The sequence below is a fragment of the Oryctolagus cuniculus genome, chromosome 4 (genome assembly GCF_051225735.1).
Source record: "Oryctolagus cuniculus isolate XC-2025 breed Fujian yellow rabbit chromosome 4, ASM5122573v1, whole genome shotgun sequence".
Taxonomy (NCBI): Eukaryota; Metazoa; Chordata; class Mammalia; order Lagomorpha; family Leporidae; genus Oryctolagus; species Oryctolagus cuniculus.
In genome coordinates, this window is record NC_142870.1 from 330650 (window position 1) to 346931 (window position 16282).

General features: G+C 45.4%; 1 protein-coding gene across 11 annotated transcripts in view; it reads right to left on the reverse strand.

Moving 5' to 3' along the window:
- Positions 1-16282, reverse strand: part of DIP2A (DIP2 acetate--CoA ligase A) — a 112063-nt gene that overhangs the window by 67459 nt on the left and 28322 nt on the right. For 6 of the 11 annotated variants that reach the window (XM_051859505.3, XM_051859511.3, XM_051859516.3 and 3 more), the window contains exons 2-3: positions 14597-14668; positions 7249-7377 (exon numbers count right to left, since the gene is read on the reverse strand). In XM_051859505.3, the coding sequence (XP_051715465.1) occupies positions 7249-7377; positions 14597-14668 (201 nt within the window). The remainder of the gene's footprint in view (positions 1-7248; positions 7378-14596; positions 14669-16282) is intronic. The other 5 variants (XM_051859509.3, XM_089330395.1, XM_051859506.3 and 2 more) reach the window with 1 other exon arrangement.

The following is a 16282-nucleotide window of genomic DNA, read 5'->3' on the forward strand; positions in this document are numbered from 1 at the left end:
CCTCAGTCTGCCTGTTCTCTGATCACACCCTATCTCACTCTGCCTGTGCTCTCATCACACACCCTATCTCACTCTGCCTGTGCTCTTACCACACACCCTGCCTCAGTCTGCCTGTGCTCGCATCACACACCCTGTCTCACTCTGCCTGTGCTCTCATCACACACCCTGCCTCAGTCTGCCTGTGATCTCATCACATAGCCTCAGTCATAGATCCTCAGAAACATGGCTGGACAAAAATGCTCAGGCAGAGCAAGGCCATGGCTCGTGGACAGCCACCAAAGATGCATCAGCCATCATCAACTCTGGAGCTAGGGTGAAGATGTTGCCAATGGCAAGGATGAGACATTTGAGTGTCAATAAGGATCAGCACTGGAATGGACTGAAACATCAACTATGATAAGAAGAAAAAAGAGAGGAAAAGGTAGAAGAAACAAAACTAACTTGGCCACTGGAGGATGCGAAAGACCTAAATCATTCTAGAAATAAACAAATAGAAAGAATTAAATATTCGTCTTGCCTTTCCTGTACCAAGCAGTACATGAAGCAACCTAATACTGAAAATAAAAGCATTGGACCTAGAATTTTATACCCAGGAAAATTATCATTTAAACATGAGGGCTTGGAGGTCAACATGTGGCACAGTGGTTACGTAGCCCCTGGAGAGGCCTAAATGCCATATCAGTGCCTGGCTTCAGTCCCAGTTACTCTGCTTCTGATTCAACTTCCTGCTTAAACATTCCCTGGGAGGCAGCAGGTGATGGTGGCTGAAGTACCAGGGTCCCTGTCACTCACATAGAAGACCCAGACTGAGTTCTGGGCTCCTGGCTTCAGCCTGGCCCAGCCCTGCCTATTGCAGGCATTTGGGGAGAGAACCAGTAAATGGGAAATCTCTTTCTGCCTTTCAAATGTAAAAACTAAAAAATTTTTAAATAAAGTTTTAAAATGAGAGCTTATTATCTTAGCCATTCAAGACTTCAAAAGCATTGCCAGGGGCCAGCACCGTGGTGTAGCGGGTAAAGCCACCACCTGAAGTGCCGGCATCCCACATGGACGCCAGTTCAAGTCCCAGCGGCTCCACTTCCGATCCAGTTCTCTGCTATGGCCTGGGAAAGCTGCGGAAGATGGCCCAAGTCCTTGGGCCCTTGTACCTGCCTGGGAGACCCAGAAGAAGCTCCTGGTTCCTGGCTTTGGATCAGTGCAGCTCCAGCCATTGTGGCGAATTGGGGAGTGAACCAGCAGATGGAAGACAGACCTCTCTCTCTCTGCCTCTCTGTCTCTCTCTATGTAACTCTGACTTTCAAATAAATTTTAAAAAATCAATACACAAAAATCAACAGTCTTTGTATACACAGACAATGCCACACCTGAGAAAGAATTTCTAGGATCAATCTCATTAACAATAGCTACAAAAAATTATCAAATATCTAGGAATAAACTTACCCAAGGATGTCAAAGATCTCTACGATGAGAGTTACAAAACATTAAAAAAGAAATAGCAGAAGATACAAAAAATGGAAAAACCTTAAATGTTCATGGATTAGAAGAATCAATATCATCACAATGTCCATTCTTCCAAAAGCAATTTAAACATTCAATACGATACCAATCAAAATACCAAAGATATTCTTCTCAGATCTAGAAAAAAATGATGCTAAAATTCATTTAGAGGCACAGGAGAACTAGAGTAGATAAAGCAATCCTATACAACAAAAACAAAGCCGGAAGTGTCACAATACCAGATTTCAAGACATACTATAGGGCAGTTATAATCAAAATAGCCTGGTACTGGCACAAAAACAGGTGGACAGACCAATGGAACAGAATAGAAACACCAGATATCAATCTAAACATCTACAACCAATTTACATTTGATCAAGGAGCTAAAACCAATCCCTGGAGCAAAGACAGTCTCTTCAACAAACGGTGCTGGGAAAACTGGATCTCCACATGCTGAAGTATGAAGCAAGACCCCTACCTTACACCTTACACCTTACACCTTACACAAAAATCCACTCAAGCTGGATTAAAGATCTAAATCTATGATCTGACACCATCAAATTATTAGAGGACATCAGAAAACCCTGCAAGGTACTGGCACAGGCAAAGACTTCTTGGAAAAGACCCCAGAGGCACAGGCAGCCAAAGCCAAAATTAACAAATGGGATTATATCAAATTGAGAAGTTTCTGTACTGCAAAAGAAACCCTCAGCAAAGTGATGAGGCAACTGACAGAATAAAGGATTAATAACCAGAATCTACAAAGAGATCAAGAAACTCCACAACAACAAAACAACCCAGTTAGGAAATGGGCAAAGGACTTAAACAGACATTTTTCAAAAGAGGAAATCCAAATGGCCAACAGACACATGCAAAAATATTCAGGATCACTAGCCATCAGGGAAATGCAAATCAAAACCACAATGAGATTTCACCTGACCCTGGTTAGAATGACTTTCATACAGAAATCAACAAACAACAAATGCTGGTGAGGATGTGGGGGAAAAGGTACCCTAATCCACTGTTGGTGGGAATGTAAAGTCACTATGGAAGACAGTTTGGAGATACCTCAATAATCAGAATATAGTTGTACCTACGACCTACCCATCCCACGCCTCGAAATTTACCCAAGGGAAATTAAATCGGCAAATAAAAGAGGCATCTGCACCTCCATATTTATTGCAGCTCAATTCACAATAGCTAAGACATGGAATCAACGTAAATGCCCATCAACCGAAGAGTGGATAAAGAAATTATGGGATATGTACTCTATGGAATATTATATAGTGGTAAAAAATGAAATCTGGCCAATTGCAACAAAATGGATAAATCTGGAAAACATCATACTTAGTGAAATAATCTGGTCCCAAAGGGACAAATACCATATGTTCTCCCTAATCTGTGATAACTAACTGAGCACCTAAAAAGAAACCCATAGAAGTGAAATTGACACTTTGAAAAGCAATGACTTGATCAGCCCTTGTCTTGACTATTGAGAAACAGTTTATTTTTTTATTTTTATTTTTTTTTACTATTTTCTTTTTCTACTTAATACCATTGGTTGAACTCTTTACTTAACACAGAATTATCCTTAGGAGTTTAAATCCAATTGAAAATAGACCCCAGTAAAAACAAGAGTGGTAATGAGAGGGAAGAAATGCACAGTTCAGCACACATTCCCATGGACCTACCCCTAAGGGTAAAGCCAAAAACTTGCTATGGGACTCTAAATCCCATTAAGCTGGCTGGTACTAATGCCATCTTACTAGTTAAAGTGATCATTTTAAGTGTGTAACTTACCATATAGATAGGAATAAGTGTCAAAGGGATCACATAAATAAGACCACGTGTCCGCTAATAACACTAGATGAAATTAAAAAGAGAATGATCCAATATGGGAAGCAAGTCACACATCAGACTCATAGAATGATAAATGCCCCAAACAGTACTCTGGCTTCAGAATCAGCCCTTAAAGAATTCGGATCTGGCTAAAAAGCCCAAGAGAGCATTTCAGGCATGGAAGGCCAAGACACTGTGGCAAAAAAATTACCTACATGAAGGATTTCTGTGAGACCCCAGTGGAAGGGGCTACCAAAGAAGAGGTACTTTTTTCTGAAGGGAGGAGAGAACTTCCACTTTGATTATGGCCCAGTAATGTCAGAGTCTGTGGACTCAAGAGGCTTCCATAGCCTTGGAAGCTCCTAAGAGCCTCAGGTGATCACTGACGTCAAAAATAAGAGTGTCAATTGTTAAATCAACAGCAGGAGTCACTGTGCACTTGCTCCCCATGCAGGATCTGCCCTTAATTAGTTATACTATGAGAATTAACAGTAAAACTAGTCTTCAAACAGTACTTTCTACTTTGTGTGTCTATGTGGGTGCAAACTGTTGAAAACGTTACTTAGCACAGAGTTGGTCTTCTGTATATAAAGATAATTAAAAACAAATCTTAATGCAGAATGGGATGGGAGAGGGAATAGGAGGTGGGACAGGAGTCGGGATGGGAGGGTGGATATGGGCAGAAGAACCACTGTATTCCTAAAGCTGTATCAATGAAATTTGTATTTATTAAATAAAAGCTTTCTAAAAAAAAAAAAAAGCATCGCCACACAAGGGCTCAACTGAAAACACTCACAGAGAAGCTGTTCAACAAACAGGAGTGAGAGATAGTGAGTGAGACCTGAGAGTCCTTGGGTATGGCAGTATCTGCAACCACACTGAGAATTTTACTGCTGCCTCAGAAAATGGAACATAAGCACAGGGATTTTTCAAAAAGTCCATGGAAAAGGCATAAAAAGCCCAACTATGCATGGATCTAAAAAATCTACACCAAAATAAAACTTATCATTTCTTTTTTTTTTTAAGATGTATTTATTTATTTGAAAGACAGAGTTACACAGGAAGAGAAGGAGAGGCATAGAGAGAGAGAGGTACTCCATCAGCTGGTTCACTCCCCAGTCAGCTGCAATGGCCAGAGCTACACTGATCCGAAGCCAAAAGTCAGAAGCTTTTTCCAGGTCTTGCACACAAGTGCAGGGGCCCAAGGACTTGGCCCATCTTATACTGCTTTCCCAGGCCATAGCATAGAGCTGGATCAGAAGTGGAGCAGCCGGTACTCGAACAGGCACCTGTATGGGATGCTGGCACTGCAGGTGGCAGCTTTACCCATTACACCACGGCGCCAGCCCCAACTTATCATTTCAATCCACTTTTTCACAAACTTATAAAAAGTATTCATTTTATTTGAATGGCAGAGAAAGAGAGAGAGATCATTTATCTGCTGGTTCCCTCCCTAAATATAAACCGACAGCAGGAGTTGGCCCAGGCCAAACCAGGAGTCTAGAACTCTCTGAATCCAAGCTTTCATGTGGGTGTCAAGGACCCAAGTACTGGCGCTATTACCTGCTGTCTCCCAGGGTATGCATTAACAGGAAGCTGGATCAGAAAGGAACTGTTGACTTGGACCAGGCACTACAACATGGAATGCAGTTAACTGCTGTGCCAAAGTTTGCCCCACCACGAACCTACATATAGCTAAATCAACCCAGAACTAAAACTCTAGAAAATATCAACCGGACAGTGGTATAAACAAATCCAGGAAAGAGAATAAGCCTGAGGTACAGGAAACAAATGAAGTGACACCAGGTACATCCTAATCAAATCTCTCAATACAAGTATATCTTAGTCTTCTCAGGCTGCCATAACAGAACACCACAGACAGAGGGGACTTAAACCACAGAAATTAATCTTCTTGCAGCTTTGGAGGCTGAAGTCCAAAGTTCAGCATGGTCGATTTCTGATGAGGGCTCTGTTCCTGGGTAGACGGCTGTGTCCCCATAGCTCCCAGTGTCTCTTCTCATAAGGGCTCTACCATCACAACCTCATCTAAAACTGTCTCCCAAAGGTCTTGATGCCAAATACCACCTCCCTGCTGGTGGCAGTGGAGAGGGCATGGGGACACAAATTGGTTACAGTACTGTGATAAAGAGACAAGTCCTAAAGTGCCAGAGGGAAAAAGGCACATCCCATACACAAGAACACAGATGTGGAACAACGCTGGAGGACTGACAGTAGAGCCCGCACTCACTATTAAGGCACAGTCATTAGAGAGTGTAGTTTTGCCCTGAAGACAGCTGAAGAGATTAACAGGACACAACAGAGGGTCCAGAGAGGCTCACATACACTGCACCTGCCTTAGACCAAAGTGCACAGGGAATTCCCTAAGGGTCAGCAGATTAAGCAGCGGCTTGAACCCTAGAATCCCATGTAGAGTTCTGGTTGAGTCCCTGCTGCTCCAACTCTGATTCAATTCTCTGCTAATGCACATGGGAAAGCAGTGGAAGATGGTCCAAGCCCGTGGGCCCCTGCTACCCATGTGGGAAGCTCTGAGGGAGTTTTGGGCTCCAAGCTTCAGCCTGGCCCAGCCCCAACCCTTGTGGCTATTTGAGCAGTGAACCAGTGGATGGAAGATACCTCTCTCTCTTCCCTCCCACCACACTTCCCTCCCTCCCTCTCACTCTCTGTCACTCTCCCTTTCAAATAAATAAAATGAATTTTTTTACAGGGGGAACTTCCTGGAGAAAATGTGTTCCTCCTAACTGATGGTCAGGAACACACTAAACAGCTATAGGCAAAATGCAGCCTTTGATCCACACCTATAAACCTACACTAAAACTAAAAGTGGATCATGGACCTGAAGGTAAAACCCAAACTATAAAACTTCTACAAGAAACAAAAGAGACTCTTTGTGAACTTGGGCTAGGCAAAGACTTCGTAGACCTAAGAACAAAAGCACTACTCACTGAGAAGGGGAAGACCCTGCCAAGGACCCCACTCAGGAAAGTCCCCATGCAGGCACCTGCCACTGGGGCTGAACAATGCCCAGGAAACGCCAAGGGCAGTCGTCTCAGGATTCAGGGATGTGGCAGCTTCTACCTCTGTTAAACTAGGCAAAATAGTTTACATATCTATTTAACACTAGTAAGTTTTATGTGACCAGAAAACAAACTATTTTCAGTAGGATAGTTTTTATAAACTATTTCCAACTGGTAAAATATCTGGTGAAATATTTCTTAGACTATTTCTTTAGTCTCATGTTGAAAGAACATTTAAAATCTTCATGTTCTTTTAGGCATTCTCAACATTTCTTTATCCCTATTGAAAGTTTTCTGAAAATGACTTATTAAAAAAGCATAAATGTAAAGGAAATCCACAATCACAAAATGTTGGAAATGCTGTTAAACGGACAGGATGTTCAAAGGTTATAAAATATAAAATATAACCTATAACTGGAAACACAGATTTCTTTCCAAAGGGCATTCTGATAATTGAAGTGAAATATCCAAGACTAATCTAAATTTTCATAGAAGTACTGCCAAACGATGGCAGAAATGCACTGAGAAGGAAAAAAGTACCAGCACCTAGCAACTGCTCCACAAAGCACAAACACAGCTGGAAACTGGACAAAAATGCTGAAGAAATTCCTGCAGCAAAGGTGGAGAGTGATTTCTGCAGAGACTTCTACAAGCACCCCCAGGAACACAGCACATCAGCTGTGTGACACATGAAACACACTCCAGTTACATGAAAGTTAAATTTTTTTCTTGAAAAATACAATATAAATTATCGCTCAAATAAAAAATAGTTTCTTTAGCACACATTTTGGCAAAGAAAAAGGGAACTGAAATCCTCGGTGACCAGAACACAGCAGGCCCAGGCCTGCCACCCTGCCCTCCAGGGCTGCGAGCCTACCTGAGCGGAAGCGCTCATCCCGGGAGGTGGTGGGCCGCGACTTCTGTTTGGGCACAGCCGTGGTTTGTGAAGGCCCAGGAATCTTATTCTCTGCTGGCAGAGACAGGTTTACTCCTGAAACACAATTTCCTGTGCATAAACAATTTGCTTTTCCAATTATGAGAAATTCATGTGAAACAGCATGCACTTGTCACACACATGCTACAGAAAACCTGTTGCTCTGGAGTCAGCACTGGCATGGAACCACTGTGAGGCCGGCAATGGCCACGTCCACGCTCCCCTCTCCCCATCCCTACCCCTCATTCACCACGGCAAGAGGGACCACCAACACCCTCCTGCCCTGGGCAGCTCTTCCACTGTACACAGCCACAGGTCTCTGCCGGAGACTGCTCAAGAGGGTCCTCCAAGGCCTGTCTCTGTGTGTGTTTCCTGAATGGCCCAGTTCACTCCCTTCCTCAGCACCGCCCCTGGGGTCAATAAACTCTGCTGAGAAACAGTTACCAACTCATTCCTGGGATGACCACTAGCTCTGGGCACAACAGAGAGGAGTGGAGGAAACAACGGGAGGAGCGTGACAGCTTCAGCCACAAGGTGAGCAGACATCAGCCATGTGGTCAGGCTGCCCAGCTGCCTCATGCGCCCTCGGCTGACTCTGTCTCCAAACTGCTCTGTTCCTACAAGCAATCAGTGCTCCTCACACTCCAGCACTGGGGGTCTTGCAGCAGTGGGTCACGGACCACAAGATGCCTTCTGGATGCTGAGGGAAGGAACGAGGTAGGAGTGAGCAGGTCATCGGACAAAACCCCTGGCATTGTCTGAGTCCTAAGAGCTGACAGCAAACAGCACAAAACCTTCAGTTCTGTGTCAACAAAAACAGGAATGTGTTTAACTCTAGCCTTTGTTTTAAAAGCATCTCACAAAATTGGCCAGCAACAATCACAGTTACCACTGGCTCCTCCCTTAGTCCTACCACTCCCTGAAAAGAGGCAGAGACAACCCTGCATCAAATTTGCATGACAGGTCACGTGGCAGAAGGGACACTGTGTGACTGTTCCCCCACCCCCACCCCCGGCTGTTCACAAAGGTGACACAGCTGTACCTGACTCCCTAGAACAACACGCGTGAAGCCACTGAGCCCTGCATTGGGGAAGTAAGTGAGAGGACACAGAGAGAGATGGAGGTGCCAGGGTGTGGGGGGAGGCCCAGTGCTCAGCTGCAAGAGCCTCCCCACCCTGACAGCCACACCCGTGCTGAAGGGTCCTCAGGACGCTGGTCCTGGACTCAAGCACCCAGCTCTGGCTCTCTGTACACCACAAAGAGCTCCCTCCAAGCATGGCCCAAACCAGACTTGTGAGCAGAGCAGCTACACTGAAGCCTGCAGCACTGGAGAGCAGGAACACCCTCCAGAAGCCAATGCTTACCTCTTCCAACATGAGTGTGCAGGCAGAAGAGTCTGCACATGTGTGCACACACACAGATGTACCTGTATGTACAGATATGAGTGTACAGCAATACTGATCAGTATGTCTACTTTCTTTTTGTCACTGGATAAGACCTCTGTGAAGTTCATAATGGAGAATTCATGGAGCCTTATGCATTGTGAATTATAGTGATATACCTGAAATGCTCCAAAATATGAGTGTTTTTATTCTTTGACAGCAATGTATTCACTCAATGAGGATACAAAGCCCAATGTGGAATTACTGAATAACTACTGGATTAAAATATCGGATACAGGAACGGTTGTGCAGCCTAGCAGTTAAGATGTGGCATCTCACAGCAGAGTACCTCGGTCTGAGTTCTGACTCTGGCTTCCCACCAATGCAGACCTACGAGGCAGCAGTAATGGCTCAAGTACTGGGTCCCTGCCACCCCACTGAAGACGGATTGAGTTCCCAGTTCCTAGCATTAGCCCTGGCCACTGCATTCCTTAGGGGAGTGAACAGCAGATGGGAACTCTCTCAAATAAACACTTGAAAAAAAGAGTAGATGATAGTTTTCATTTCAACAGATACCACAAGATAAATTTCAAAACAGATCACAGCGATTCATACTCCTATGAGCAACATATAGAAGTGTCATTTCTCCACATCTTTGTCAGCATCAGTATCAGAAGGTTTTGAAATTAGAGAAAAATGGTTCATTTTAATTTGCATTTTTGTAACTACTACTGAGGCTGAACGTAATTTAATGTTTACTGCCAATCCACATTTTCTCTTCTTCAAATTTCTCTCCATTTTACTCAGCCAGTGAGTCTCCCATAGAAGGACCAGAAAGCCCGGCACCTCTGCTCAAGCCACGCTGGGCTGTGCACACTCAAAAGCTGCAGCCTGGCAGGGGCTGGTGACGCCATCCAAAATGTCTCTGTCTCTGCGGACAGTCACAGCTGCCTGTCGCCAGCTCTCCTATCTTGCCCATGAAGACAACCCCCATGTAAAGGTTATTCAAATATTGCCCTGAATTTTACAACTGTTGTCACTAAAAACATATTTAGTGTTAATCCTTCTCAAGTTTCCACTCAAGATTGGTAGTGAGGAAGAGTGTTCTGGCCTCTTCCAGGACAGCACCAGTGACTACATGGATCCTGGCCATGACCTCAAACAACTGCAGCCCCCTTCCCTCCTAACCAGGTCATCAGCTCCACACACTGACATCATCCTGTGGCTACCCTAAAACATGCACAATCTCAAAGTCCAATAGTCGTTACTTTCTTTCTCAAAACCTTAATGTGGCACAGAGAGTTAAGCTGCTGCCTGTGACATTAGCATCCCATGTAAACAAACACCAGTTTCAGTGCTGACTGCTCCAGCTTCAGATCCAGTGCCCTGCTAATGGCCTGGGAAGGCAGTGGAGGATGGCGAAGTGTGTGGGCCCCTGCCACCCATGTGGGAGACCCCAGATGAACTTCCAGGCTCCTGGCTTCATCCTGGCCACTGTGCCCATTTGGGGAGTGAATAAGCAGATGGAAGATCTCTCTAACTCTCCCTGTCTCTCTGTAACTCTGCCCTTCAAATAAACAAATAAATCTCAAAAAAAATTTTAAAAAAAATTATTGGATACTCTCAACATTTTTCTCCTTCTAATGGATTACTAATTCCAACCCCAGGTTTAAGAGAAAACTAGCCAGTGGTGTACAGGCTGGACTACCTTAGGTTCTCATATCAATTTTGAAACTTAAGTTTATTTGAAAGGCACAGACACAGAGAAGGGGGAGAAGGGAGAGGAACAGAGATTCTATACACTGGTTTATTCCTCAAATGGCTGCAATGGCCTGTTCTGGTTCAGGACAAACCCAGGATCCCAGAACTCCATTTAGATCTCCCGTAAGGAGAGACCCAAGCCCCTAAGCCATCTTCCACTGCCTTCCCAGGCTCGTTAGCAGGAACCTAGGTAGGAAGCAGAGCAGCCAGGACCCAAATCAGCACTCGGATGTGGGATGCCAGTGTTGTAAGCTATCACTTAACCCACTATTGCCAGCAACACCAGCCCCTGAAACTGCCAGTCTTAACAGTATCCAGTTTTTCAATTTTTTCTTCACATATAGAGTCTTGGTTATTTCTTTGAAATGGATATTGATCTTACTATAGGTTGTGTCTTTCTTATTCAATATATTAATAGGCATTTGATAGTTTTCATGACAAATATCTTTTTCATATCTCATAACAGATACATTGCTAAAGAAAAGCCATTAACTCCATTTCTCACCTATCTATCAAGTCTAAAATTCTTACTGATTTGAATGGTTAAATAAGCAGAGTCTCCTCGGTTCTTGTAGCATCAAATTTCACCCATAAATAACGATGGCTGGTTTTTGCTCTCTAACATTCATCCTGTTGTGCTTCCCCAGGCACAGTCACAGTGTGAGGCCTCAGTGGGCACAGCAGCTACCCCTGCCCACCCTGCTTCTAATGGAGATGGCTACTGTGTGTGACTGATGTCCGGCTGGATAGTTGCTGGTTCTGGCATATGGGCCTTAAGATAGTTGCAAAGTTTCCTTCTGTTCTAATTTTGCTGATTGTTTTTGTTTATTTGGATTTATAAATACAAGGCATCTTCAACATGTTCATGGAAATGCCTTTTAAGAAAAAAACCTATGGAAGGTTTCCAAAACTTTTTGCACCAAAATAAGCATCATTTAATTCCATTTTGTCATGAACTTTTTAAAGTACTAGCACATCAGTACATAAAGAGTCTTCTTAATCTTTTTGTTGTTGATTTATTATAAAATATATCATTCCAATATAGGTAGTATAAAGCACTGTATAACTGAAGAAGTATTCTATAGTAAATGACCAGTGTAAGGGTAGGTATCTGTCAAGCACCAGGAACAGCGCCTGAGATGCCCACACTCCATGATGGAGTGCCTGGGAGCCAGTCCCAGCTGTACACACAATTCCAGCTTCCTGTTGATGCCCACTCTGAGAGGCAGCAGGTTCCTGCCACCTATGTGAGAAACCTGCATGGGATTTTGGTTTCTGGCTTTGGCCTGGCCCAGCCACAGCAGGCCTGTGGGGAATGAATCAGCAGAAGGAAGATCCCTATCCATCTCTCTCTCTCCCCCTCTCTCTTCCTTTCAAATAAATAAAAATAATAAAGTTGACAACTCAATGTTTATTTAAAAAAAAAAAAAGAACCAATCAATGTACCCCCTGTACATTGCTAAAAAAAAAAAAAAAAGTCATTCAACAGCCTCAGGTGGTCCCTGTGGCCATCGCCAACCTTGCTTCCACAAGGAAACCTTTTTTTTTTTTTTTTTTAAGATTTATTTATTTATTTGAAAGTCAGTTACACAGAGAGAGGAGAGGCAGAGAGAAAGAGAGGTCTTCCATCCGCTGGTTCACTCCCCAACTGGCTGCAACAGTAGGAGCTGCCCCAATGCGAAGCCAGGAGCCAGGTCTCCCACATGGGTGCAGGGGCCCAAGGACTTGGGCCATCTTCTAATGCTTTCCCAGGCCATAACAGAGAGCTGGATCGGAAGTGGAGCAGCTGGGTCTCGAACCAGTGCCCATATGGGATGCTGGCATCCCACTACGTAGGATGCTGGCTTTACCCACTACGCCACAGCACCGGACCCAAGGAAACCTTTCTGACTTCTGGGAAAACCATTTCCTTTTTTCCATTTTACCAACTATGTAAGAGTCTATAATTAGTACAGTTTGGTGCTTTTTAAACTTATATTGGCAACACTCATTTGAAATGGCTTTTGTCATTCTCCATAATCTTTATGAAATTCACCCTTGCTAATGCACGTGGCTCTTTAGCCTGACACTGTCTGAACCCCGCTGACAGGTAACTGCACTCTTGGCAGTTCAGAGATCTAACGGACATTCCTGTGCACACAGCACTTATCAGGAATTCCTCTGGGGTCTATCTGCACCTGAGGGACACTGCTGACTTCCCTACATAACCCTAGCTGTCTTGCACCACTCTTCAATTCCTCTCCAACACGGTGGCGGGGGGGGGGGGGTGAGAGTGAGAGGGAGAGGGAGAGGGAGAGGGGGAGGGGGAGGGGGAGGGGGGGAGGGAGAGGGAGAGAGGGAGAGGGAGACAGGGAGGGGGAGAGGGAGAGGGAGAGAGGGAGAGGGAGAGGGGGAGAGAGGGAGAGAGGAAGAGAGGAAGAGAGGAAGAGAGGAAGAGAGGGAGGGGGAGAGGGAGGGGGGAGAGAGGGAGAGAGGAACAGAGGGAGAGGGGGAGAGGGGGAGAGGGAGAGGGGGAGAGGGAGAGAGGGAGGGAGAGAGGGGGAGAGGGAGAGAGGGAGAGAGGGAGAGAGGGGGAGAGGGAGAGAGGGAGAGAGGGAGAGAGGGAGAGAGGGAGCTTCCATTTACTGATTTACTCCCCAAATAGCCACAACAGCCAGGGCTGGGCCAGGCTGAAGACAAGAGCCTAGTGTTCCATCCACACATCTCCCATGGGAGTGCAGGGGTCCAAGCACTTGGGCCATCATCTTTGCTTTCCAAGTGCATTAGCAAGGAGCTGGATTGAAGTGGACCAACTGGGACTCAAAGTGGAGTTCATATGGAATGCTGGCGTTTCAGGTGCAGGCTTACCTGCTGTGCCACAACACCAGACTCTAGTTTTTGCCTCTCGTATTTTGGTCTAATACACCTAGATACAGATTTTTTTTTTTTTTTTAAGGTTTACTTTATATATTTGAAAGAGTGACAGAGAGGGCGAGAGACAGGGAAAAAGATCTTCCATCTGTTGGATTTCTCCGCAAATGTCTGACAGTCGGGGACATGCCAGGCTGAAGGGAAGAGCCTGGAACTCCATCTGGGTCTCTCATGTGGGTACAGGGGCCCAAGCTCTTGGACCGTCTTCTGCTGCCTTTCTAGATGCATTAGCAGGAAGCTGGATGAGAAGTAGAGCAGCCGGGACCTGAACTGGTGCTGATTTATAGGGATGATGGCATCACCTGCTGTGCCACAACAGCCTCTGATAGTTTTGTGTTCAGTGGTGTGACCCTTAGAAACAGACAATGAGCTGTGCCTGCACAACGGCCATAATGCCACTTCTGCCTGAGGCATGGCAAAGCCCACCCCTGTGTGCATCTCTGTCCTGTGCATGTCAAGTCCACGCATGTACTCCTGTCCTATGCTTGCCAAGCCCACCATGCACGTGTGTGCCTCTGCTCTAGGAATGCGAGACCCACATATATGTTTACTCCGTGGTGTGGAAGGCCTATCTGTACACGGCTGCCCTGGGTATGCCAAGTCCCCATGTGTATATACCTCTGTACTGCTCACACCAAGCCGACTTGTATGTGCATCTCTGCCCTGTACACGCCAAGCCCATTCATGTGCCTCTGGGTCTGGCTGCTCTATCCCACTGGCCCAGCTATGCATGGCCCACCCTGTCTCAACAACAAGAACTTCCCAGGAACTCTTCGTATCGAGGTTAAGCAAATCCTCCCAACTCATCTTTTGTGAGCATGGTTTGGATCCTTTGACTTTTCACACTTGGGCATAAATTTCATAATTAGCTTAAGTTTCACAAAAAAAGTCTGCTGAAATGATGAATGTGTAAAATCTTCATATCAGTCTGGCGGAGAACAACTAACTTCTTTATATAATATTTGTTCTCGTCCCAGTAAAGAAGTGTGCCAGGCTGTCCTACAGCTGTAAAAATAAAACAAGTCCTACTTGGAAATGAAACCTATATCAAGTCACAACTATAAATTATAATCTATGCCTTCGAATTTTTCTACTTAGCACTAACAATGTTTTTCCAGTACTACTAAAATATCAAATATATACCAATGTCTAAATGTGAGTTAACATGCTTAACCAATACTGAACTCTAAACTCAATTCCTGAGTCAGCCTGTGGAACTTCAAGCACACTGGCCTTACCTGGAACAAGCGGTACATAACGAGCAAGCAGCTTTGCCCTTTTCTTTTCATATCCTTTTTGAGTGATGTCACCTAGAACAACAGTGAAAAGAAGAATTATACTTCTTATAAAGTTCCAAGATTTTTAAATTAAAAACTAGTTTATAATTAAAAAAAAACTGGAAATATTCATGAGCTTCAAGTGAGTGACTGATACACACAGCAGTTAGTACAGATTTCATATGCACGTGGCTGAGTAAAAGAAGCCAGATTCAAAATGCTACATACTTAGTTATTCCATTTATATGACAATTCTGAAAAGACAAAACTGTAAGGTCAGCGACAGACAATACTGCCAGTGGTTGAAAGAAAGGGAGGCGGTGACCAGAGTGGACAAGGGAGGCTGCGGAGAAGCTGCTCTATGAATTGATGTGGTACGCATTTACCAAAAACTCGCACAACTGTGCACCAGAAAGGATGAGTTTTGTTGTAGGTAAACAATAGCTTTTAAAAAGTTGTGGTAGCTCAATTCCAAGATGGCAGAATAGGGAATGACATATTGTGCTAGGCTAGGGATAAGTAATTAAAATAAAAAAAAGTGTAGGAAGTACATTCTCAGGGAAAAGTTAGAGAAAACCACAGTGGAAATTTTACGGAAGAGGAACGCCGTCGATCTGTGTGCCAGGTGCGGACGCGCAGCATGAACACGGACACAACACAACTCCAGCAGCCGAGAGCTGGAGAAAGCACCAGCTTTGGAGACTGAGGTGAAATCAAACTGCAGCAAGCTGTGCCGCTGCTGAAAAAGGTGGAGGGAGAGTGTGGCGTGAGTCCAGGCTGGAGCCCTAAGAGAGAGGTATGGACCCAGTGAAAACTGGGTGTGTGTGTGTGTGTGTGTGTGTGTGTGTGTGTGTTTCTCACTCCACCCCCAACAATGGGGCCAGGCAACCAGCGGAGAGGGCAGGCGCCATTTTGGGCATAAGCGGCAACCACAGAAGCCTTCATGCACACACACGGCAACTGGCTGAGACAAGACGCCATCTTCTCAGCAGTACTGGTGGCAGCAGCTCCGTGCAGCTGGTGGGAAGAAGACAATATTTGGCCACAGGCTCTTGTATACACGTGTGATCGAGCGGAGGAAAAATTCCACATTCCCCACTGACTCTGAGTCTGGCTGTGAGGTCTGAGAGGGGGCCGGGCAGCCACACAGGACTCTGAGGCACCCAGCCTCCCAACACACCACAGGCTCCGGCTCAGACTGCCCAGGTGGAGTTCGCACAGGCAGCAGGGCAGAGCAGCTTCTCTGTACCCCGTGACTGTGGAAGCCTTGTGTGCTGAGACTGTGGGGACTCTGACTGCACGAGAGGGTGCAGGGTGTAGCTGGGTCTCTGTGCAATCACAGTGTGCAGCTCCACACACTCTGAGCTCCCTGATTGCCCGGGGTCCTGGCAGCGGGATCTGTGCTCACAGTGAGGACTACACGGATCCTTCCCTGCAGGTCATACAGCAACACAGATGAGCACTGCACCCAGAGGGCTACACCCAGGCATTGATCACTTTGGAAGAGAGGAGGTGAGGGTGTGACCACATCAACAAGGGTGACCATACCCCTCCTTCTGTTAACAGGAGGAGATCTGCCACACCCAACTTGGGTGCTACCTGGATACTCGTCCCACCCTGGGGCACTGACCAGAGATCCCTGGACAC